Raw genomic sequence first — 9,570 nt, 5'->3', positions numbered from 1 at the left:
AACTAATTGAATAACATTGGTTATTAAAAAAAAAAAAATCTGTGAGGTAGATCAAAGTTTGCGGGGACGCCTTGTGGCTCAGTGGTGGAGCAGCTGCCTTGGGCTGGGGTTGTGATCCCGGGGTCCTGGAATTGAGTCTCACATTGAGCTTGCTTCTCCCTCTGCCTGGGTCTCTGCCTCTGTGTGTCTCTCAAGAGACCCATAAATACATCAAATCTTTAAGGAAGAATGTGGTTTGCCTTCTCCCTAGCAATGTTGATCGGGGGAATAGGGCTAGCCGAGGACGAAGCACAGCTGGTATCCCACAAACGGACCCCACCCCCGCCCCCGCCCCAGCCCAGGGTGGGAGACGACATTCTTAGGAAGTTTCTAATTGTCTCAATGTTAATGCCTTCCTGGAGGGGAAATCAATCTTTAACTTGACAACAGCAAGGCCTACCCTGTAGGTCCTCCTTAGCACATGAACATCCTTTTGAAATCTCCCTTTTGCTTATTTCCCCCAACTCCTGGGTACATAATCAGCCACCCCTCAGAGGCCCCCGCAGCAGCTCCTCCAGCCCATGGATCCTGTCCCCAAGGTTTAATAAAACCACCATTTTGCACCAAAGCTGTCTCAAGAATTCTTTCTTGGTCATCTGCTCCAGACCTCCCCTATATTTCAAAACTTCATCAGTGTGATCACTGGCCAACAGCTTATTCTTTCTGAAACGCTTTCATCTCTGAAAGATGTGGATGTAATACGCATCTCACAGGGTTTCCATTAGAAACTATTTAGGTAATGTATGTGATATGTTACATAGCACTTTGCAATTTTCCAGTAATAGATTTAAAATGGCTCCCACCGAGGTGAGAAATTGGGTTTCCCTGAGAGGGGCTGCTGTGCACACGTGGGGTCCTGGCCCTTACACTAAATTAAATTTTCCATATGAAAAGTCAAAGTCAGGATGTCCATTCACCAAGAAAAAAAAAATCCTAATTGTGTGACTGGATGACACAGTTACCCTAAAAAAAATTCCACATTAGCTGCCCAAAGATGAGGCCTTCCACAGTGTCTGCCCACCACCATCATAGGAAGGGCTCCTCATCCCACTGAGGCCAGCCCCAGGTTGGGCTCCTCTGATACTTCTGACCCACTGGACGTTTATTCTGAAGCATCCCAGCCACAAGGCCAGTCAAAGGAGCCCAGAGAAGGACAAAGCCACAGAGCTTTCTCCCTATGGGTCCCCAACCCAGCCACATTTCGGAGGGGTTGTGATGCCAGACTGTGCTGTTGACTAGGTAGATGGCTGAACAGCTACCGAGGCAGCCTCTGTCCAGGGAGCTGAGGAAGGCAGTTCAGGGGAATATTAGAAATAAACACTAAAAATAAATATGAAAGCAAAGTCCAGATAAATGTATTAAAAAAAAATGTGTTAAGTAATCTTCCTTCGCTATTAAAAGAAAGATTAGGGCAGCCTCTGTGGCTCAGTGGTTTAGCGCCGCCTTCAGTCCAGGGTGTGATCTTGGAGACCTGGGATGGAGTCCCACGTGAGGCTCCCTGCGTGGAGCCTGCTTCTCCCTCTGCCTGTGTCTCTGCCTCTCTCTCTCTCTCTCTCTCTCTCTCTCTGTGTGTGTGTGTGTGTGTGTCTCTCATGAATAAATAAATAAAATCTTTTTTTAAAAAAAGAAAGATTAATGAACACTGAAAGGATGTCAGAAACTAATACAAATAAAACTTTATTAAATGAGGGAACAGATATGATGGAAGGAAGACTACTCTGCATTCTTCTCATGTTACTTTGACTTTTAAAATATGTAGATGTTTGGGGCATCTAGGTGGCTCAGTCAGTGAAGCATCTGACTATTGGTTTCAGCTCAAGTCATGATCTCATGGTTGTGATCTGGAGACCCACCCACATCAGTGTTCAAGCTTAGCTCAGTTGGCTGTAGTTTCTCACTCTTCCTCTCCCTCTGTCTCTCCCCCTTCTCTGTCTCTCTTTATCAAACAAATAAGCACAATCTTCTTAAAAATGTATTTTTCATATTTTAAAAAAAGTTTAGCTTAAAAGAGGAATAAGTGAAATCTAAAATTGAAAAAAAATGCTTGTTGGGCTGCCTGAGCCCAACCCAAAATAGCGGACATCTCAAATTGGGTCAAAGGCTGGTCTTCCCGCCAAAGCAGCCAAGACCACCACATCAATCTCCAGTAAATCGAATCCTAGACCGGAAACCGAAACTTTCCATCCAGGACTTTCCAGCCAGGGACCACCCCCCATCGTCTGGACCATCCCCAGCCCCAGCCAATCACCTAGGGACGCGGCGTTCCCTTGCCTAATTTGGCAGGAGACCCACCCGGGTCCGACTGGAACCAATAAGGCCTAACCCCCCCCACCCCCCTACTCCCCAACCCCGCGCGACTACTCCGACTGGGGCCACCTCTCCCGGGAGCGCTCCCCTTTAAAGCACTCTCCAACCTATTGCCGGGCTCTGCTGTTTTTTGTTTGTTTGTTTGTTTGTTTTTATTTCTCCGCCATTCATTTTGGAAAAAACCTAACAATGCTAATGCAAGTAAATGTAAAATTTTATTAATTTGGTAAGTGAGCCAGCCAGAGGTAAGGATTATTTCAAGTCATTTTTGAAGAGAGTTCTTACACTCAGGAGTCCAACATCCTAAGGACAAAATAAATGCAAAGACATTTTTAACCTTCATTCAGTAGTTTAACTGCTGATAGTAATGTTTGCATTACACTTTTAATATTATTTTTGTAAAGATTTTATTTATTTATTTATTTATTTATTTATTTATTTATTTGACAGAGAGAGAGAGCACACAAGCCGGGGGAGATAAGCAGAAGGAGAGGGCTCCACTGGGCAAGGAGCCCGACAGGGGTTGTATCCCAGGACCCTGCCTGGGATCATGACCTGAGCGGAAGGCAGGTGCTTAAGCACAGGAGCCCCTAGTATTATTTTTTAAAATATTTAAATATAAGAATATATGCATACAGAGAAAAGACAAAAAATGTATTTAAAAGTTTCTTTTTGGGGGATCCCTGGGTGGCTCAGTGGTTTAGCGACTGCCTTTGGCCCAGGGCGCCATCCTGCGTCAGGCTCCCCGCATGGGGCCTGCTTCTCCCTCTGCCTGTGTCTCTGCCTCTCTCTCTCTCTTTCTCTGTCTCTCATGAATAAATAACTCTTAAAAAAAAAGTTTTATTTATTCATGAGAGACAGAGAGAGACACAGGCAGAGACACAGGCAGAGGGGAAAAGCAAGGAGCAGGCTCTCTGCAAGGAGCCTGACTTGGGACTTGATCAGGTCTTCAGGATCATGCCCTGGGCTGAAGGTGGCTCTAAATCACTGAGCCACCCAGGCTGGCCATTTTAAAGTTTCTTAACCCTGTATTACTTATAACCCTGAATTGTAAGAACCAATAAGAGCAAATGAATTTTAAATTTCATTTCTATTTCAGATTTCTGACAAGCAAAAAAGACATTTGAAGACATTTCAACAGTATTGAATGTTCCCATCTAGTACTAATAGCACAGTTTTTGTGTTCTAAACACTATTTCCCAATAAAAAGAATCAGACTTTTGGAAAGATGTATGATTTGGGTGTTGGTCAGGGAAGTATACCGGTGAACCTGAACATTCTGTTGTGCTAAAAAGAAAAGAAACACTCAAAGACTCGTAGGTATAATAAAACAATCAGGAGCCAGTTTCAAGGGGCACTCACTAGTCAAATTTGGGATAATTTGAGCTTCAAAGAATAATGACTATAATTGTTTTTGACAAATTGAATAAGCAAAAATTCATGAATCCTTTCTGATAGAACATTAAAAAAAAAAAAAAAAAAAGATGGGCAGCCCCAGTGGCCCAGCAGTTGAGCACCGCCTTCAGCCCAGGGTGTGATCCTGGAGACCTGGGATTGAGTCCCAGGTTGGGCTCCCTGCATTGAGCCTGCTCCTCCCTCTGCTTGTGTCTCTGCCTCTCTATCTTTCATTCTCTGTGTCTGTCATGAATAAATAAATAAAATCTTAAAAAATAATAAAAATAATACAAAAGAAAAAATCTTTAAAGTCATCACAGAAAGTCACTATCATCAAGTCCTACTCAAAATTGGAAATTCAAGAGCAAAAATAAAGATTTACCAAATAGTTTTAGGTAAAAGATTTAAGAAATTGGAAAATTAACACTTAATCTTTACACAAGAATGACAATAACTGCAGAAAAAGAATAAAATTCATCTTAAAAATCACTTTTTGTAGCCAACAATGAAAATGATTGCTTATAGAATATGTTGATTATAGGAGAAACAGTATGTATGTCAATATTAATAGCAAAGATAACTTGACAATTGTGACAATGTTCTTTTAAACATGAGAAAACTGGCTATCACTTGTGATTCAAATTTAAATAAATCAACGCTATTAGAGACAGCCAGGTTTCTCATTCTAAGAATGCAACTTGATTTGATGCAAAATGAAGTAACAAGTTATCACCTTAAAATATTTTTACTTTAATTTAATCTTTATTTTCACCTTAAAGTTTTCATATTTTTGTAGAATTTAAAAATGTTTACAGTCAACTGAATTTAGCTAATTATGCTGCTTGAAATGTATGCACGCAAAAATCATATTTCAGACTCTTGTGGTTGAATGTTTCCAAAACCCTCTATTGCAGCAAACTCATGAAGATGTCATTAGGTTTAAAGATCGTTACCAAAGAGTTCCTCATAGCTCTCAACGTGTATCATCCTACTTTTAATATATCTTTATTTTGTTTTATTTTTAAAAAGATGTATTTACATATTTAAGTAATCTCTATACTCAACATGGAGCTCAAATTCATGAGCACACTCCATTGACTGAGCCAGCCAGGCACCCCATCAAAATAACCACCTTTATTGTGGTTTAAAGGTGATAATACTAAAGATAGAAAAACTGGAAAATACAGGTGACTTTTTAAACTTTTTTTTTTTTTTTTTAATTTTTATTTATTTATGATAGTCACAGAGAGAGAGAGAGAGAGAGAGGCAGAGACACAGGCGGAGGGAGAAGCAGGCTCCATGCACCGGGAGCCCGACGTGGGATTCGATCCCGGGTCTCCAGGATCACGCCCTGGGCCAAAGGCAGGCGCCAAACCGCTGCGCCACCCAGGGGTCCCTACAGGTGACTTTTTAAAAAAGATTTTATTTTTTATTCATTCATGAGAGACAAAGAGAGGCAGAGACACAGACAGAGGGAGAAGCAGGCTCCCCAGAGGGAGCCCTATGCAGACTCTATCTGGGGACCTGGGATCATGCCCCGAGTGGAAGGCAGACACTCAACCGCTGAGCCACCCAGTCTTCTCAATACAGGTGACTATTAAGGGCTTAAACACCAACTCTTACTTCTAGCACCTTTAAATTCAACTGTAGTTATTGTAAATATTTTATTGTATTTCCTGACAATTCTTGTTTTATAAACAGTTATGCTTATACTGTTTATAGATTCTATAACATGTATGCTTATAGTGTTCAAAATATTGTGTGGGTGTTTATACTTGAAATCAGATTTTTTGTCACGTTTCATGTTATGACAGTTATGCACCCAATTAGATTCTAATTTCTGTTTATGATATGTTTGAATTTTTATGTGTGCTATATAGCCATCTTGTAGAAAATCTTGCATTTATAATCATTTTTTGGGTATATATATCTATTGACAGATAAGCAAAAGTAAATAATAACTACTTATATTGTATTATTAATAAGGTATGGCATAGTTAGGTTTTCACATGTTTTTGAAATGAAATTATCTTGAAAATGGTGAAAAGCATTTTCTCCCATTTCCTCTGAAATGGAGAGTCTCAGGCAGACTCAGAAGTTCTGGAAGACGTTTTGAGAAAGTTAGAGGGAAAGATGGATAGAAGTAGACACTGGAGTGACCTAATCTCTTGCCACAGATATTTTATGAATAGGACACAAAGCATTTTAGCTTGCCAAGTTTTAATGAGGTGCTTTTAAGAAGGATTTATTCATTCCTCTGATTATAATTACATCATCCACATCATATTTAATACAAATTCTGATTTATGAATATAAATGAGTTACACAATACTTGACAAAATAAACTGAGAATTGGACTGATAATAAAAATTCTCAGTAAATGTATATACTTTAATTATAAAACTGCATCTTAACCATAACCTATTACACAAACAGGATATGTCATTTTCCCTTCATGACAGACTGCTCGGAATTCTTGATTATTTGTCTTTGAAATATATCCAGGGATACATTCAAACTCAACAGTATCCCTTGTTTGAGAATACAGTTTTGTCTCAGAAGACCATCGAAATCGTATGTTATTTCTTCTCATGATCTCTTCTGATACAACACAGGCATCTGAAGGTGAAAAAAAAGAATATAACATCGAGTAGTAAACAAATATTTTCCATAGAACTTTAGACTCTCAAGTAGAATCTTCTACGCTGGTCCAGGGCTTTGTTTTCAAAATCTTTTCCAAACCAATTAACTGAAAATCCACTGCATCGATTTAAATCATTTTAAATGATCAATGATGTAAAATGATGTACCACACTTAAGGTGTGATAATTTTATACTCAAAGATTCATAATGTCAATTATAACATGAAGAAATCCAGAGTCCTTTCAGTAAAGGATCTTTTGTTGCTTGAATAGGAGTTTTTTTCCAACTTTATTTCTTCTCATATTAATATTTGGTAGTCACATATTCAACAAATGGTTGTTTGTTAATCAATGAACATTCTATTAATAACAGTAAGACATCTTACTCATTATACTGATTTTCCCAGGATCCATGAGAATATGAAAATATTTACCTAAGCATTTTGGTGGTTTTGACCACTGTCCATTTCTGCATCTTACAATCCTGTTTCCCTGAAGTGCATACAAGGACTGGCATTTGTACTCTACTGATGATTCTGGAGCATATGCTGATAATGGGAATGAAGTAATGTCTCCATTGTCAATAGGTGGAGGAGGCCCACATTTTCCTTTAGATTCTAAACAAAATATTTGTTTGATTTATTGAAAGACTAAAGAAAAGCAGGCTAAAATAAAGCAAATAAAAATATAGCACAATATGCAGTATCAAGACTTGTGACTTCTGCTGACAGAAATGATTCACTGAAGACATTTTAATCACTTAAACTGAAATGAAACTTTTCATTCATTTTCAAAACTTTTAAGCCTTTCCTTTTATCCTACAGGAAAGCACACCACATAAAGCATTAACAAACCGTCTGCTTTACAGTATTAAGGTATTAAAAATATTTTTCCTATTGAATAAATGAAGGACAGACGGATAGTAAATATAAACAAAGTTTCTTAATACATATAACATACTGCAGTGTCTATTGGATCTCTAGTCGTTCTTTATTGATTTTCATTTTTATTACAAAAGAATCCTCAGGGCAGCCCAGGTGGCTCAGCAGTTTAGCACCACCTTCAGCCCAGGGTGTGATACTGGAGAGTTTCCCTGCATGGAGCCTGCTTCTCCCTCTGCCTGTGTCTCTGCCTCTCTCTCTCTCTCTTTCCTCTCTCTCTCTCTCATGAATAAATAAATAAAATCTTTTTAAAAACCCAAAAAACCTTTCTGCTTATTCCTTCTACTAAGTATCACTAAAAATCCTGAACATATTATGAAAACCAACATAAGAGATTATTCAAGGATTTCTTTTTTTTTTTTCTTAAAGACTTTATTCATTTATTCATGAGAGAGAGAGAGAAAGGCAGAGACACAAGCAGGCTCCATACAGGGAGCCAGACGTGGGACTTGATCCCGGGTCTCCAGAATCAGGCTCTGGGCTGAAGGCAGCACTAAACCACTGAGCCATACGGGCTGCCCCTATTCAAGGATTTCTACAGCAGTGAGTTGTTTGGGTTTTCATTTTGCCTTCTATGGAGCCTGGCCTGGGCACTGAAGAAGACTGGAACCCAGAAATGATATCAAGTTCAGGCCAAAAAGAAAAAAGAAAAGTCCCAAGAGTTGCCTTCTCTCTTTAGCCAAAGGCTCAGGAAAGGAGTATTATAGCAAGACAGAAATATATATGTATTTTTTACAATACTTGAATTACTCCCAAAAATCATCATAGAAGAGAAACCTTGACCAACCCTCTTCCCATGTTGATCAGAGATCAACAGTGATCAATGGAGGCCAAGTGTGGCACCTAGACTTCTATCCACCATCAGGGAACAAGATATCTCTCCACTTTCCATGGTGTCAGTGGAGGCCAAGTGGAAAGCCTGGACTTGCACTCTCTGCAGTAATGGAGGCCTGATAAATAAGAGATTTCAATAAAATCCAGAGTCTAAAACATAACACACCAAATGTCTAGAACACAATAAAAAATCACTCATCATACTGAGGACCAGGAAAATCTCAAGAGAAAGATAATCAACAGATCACAACACTGATATGAAACAGATATTGGAATTATTTGACTAAAAATCCAGTGGGAATTATAGAACTAAAAAATGTAGTAATGGAATTAAAAAAAAAAAAACAAACCCTTGCTAGATAGGCTCTATCATGGTTTACAGATGATGGAAGGATAAATCAACTTGAATATATAAAATACAAATTACTCACTTTGAAAATAGACTGAAAACAAAACACAACAAAAAACTTCAAAAAAAAAAAAAAAAAGGACTAAAATTTCCTAAATTGGCCACAAGGCATAAACATTCATATTGAAAAAGCCAAACAAGACAAACCCAAAGAAATTCATCCTGAGATACATTGTAATCAAACTGAGGAAAACTAAAGAAAATGAAAAAAACCTCAAAAGCAGCTACACAGAAATGAAGCAAACTTATAAGGGAAAACGGATTCAAGTGTCAGAGGGGTTCTCACCTGTAATCATCAAGCCAGAAAGAAAGAAGTGACAAGATTTTTCAAATACTAGAAGAAAAGAACTGTTACCCCTGAATGCTATATCCGGTGATACTACCCTTTAGGACTTAAGGGAGAAAAGAGGATATTCTGAGACAAAAGATATTTATCTCCAGCAGATCTTTAAAGAATTGTGAAAAGAATTCTTCAAAAAGCAGGGAGAAGATAACAGAACAAGGACTGAGAGACTTCATGAAGGAAGAAAAGCAAAGGACTGAAAAAATAAGGGTAAATATAATAGACTCTCTTTTTCCTAATGAGTTCATTAGGTTTGATGTTTGCACAACATTACATCATTTGATATGGTGCTCAATATATGTAGAAGAAATACTTAAGACATTTATGTTTGAAAAAAAAAAAAAAGACATTTATGTTTGAAATGTGGACAGGGTAAGGGCACCTGGGTTGCTCAGTCGGTCAGATGAGCATCTACTTTAGACTTCAGCTCAGGTCATGATCTCAGGGTTGGGACATCAAGCCCTCCCTGTATTGTCCCAATAGAGCCTCCCTTATTGGGCTCTAAGCTGGGCATGGAGGCTGCTTAAGATCCACCCCCCCCACACACATAGTCCTCACCACTCCCCTCTCACTCTCTATTTCTCTCAAAAAATAAATATGTGAAAAATAAAATGTGGGGAGGGTAAATGGACCTAAGTGGAAGTAAGGTTTCCTCATTTC

The 9,570-nt window shown here is 38.7% G+C and overlaps 1 protein-coding gene across 1 annotated transcript in view; it reads right to left on the bottom strand.

Moving 5' to 3' along the window:
- Positions 1-5,944: 5,944 nt before the first annotated feature.
- CFH (complement factor H) overlaps positions 5,945-9,570 on the bottom strand; it is a 77,710-nt gene continuing 74,084 nt past the window's right edge. Inside the window, exons 21-22 of the mRNA XM_041774229.1 lie at positions 6,818-7,000; positions 5,945-6,360 (exon numbers count right to left, since the gene is read on the bottom strand). Coding sequence (XP_041630163.1) covers positions 6,152-6,360; positions 6,818-7,000 — 392 coding nt within the window. The 3' untranslated portion in view covers positions 5,945-6,151. The remainder of the gene's footprint in view (positions 6,361-6,817; positions 7,001-9,570) is intronic.

The sequence above is a fragment of the Vulpes lagopus genome, chromosome 11, assembly GCF_018345385.1.
Source record: "Vulpes lagopus strain Blue_001 chromosome 11, ASM1834538v1, whole genome shotgun sequence".
Taxonomy (NCBI): domain Eukaryota; kingdom Metazoa; phylum Chordata; class Mammalia; order Carnivora; family Canidae; genus Vulpes; species Vulpes lagopus.
Note: the sequence above shows the minus strand (reverse complement) of the source record. Positions and strands in the feature narration are given on the sequence as shown.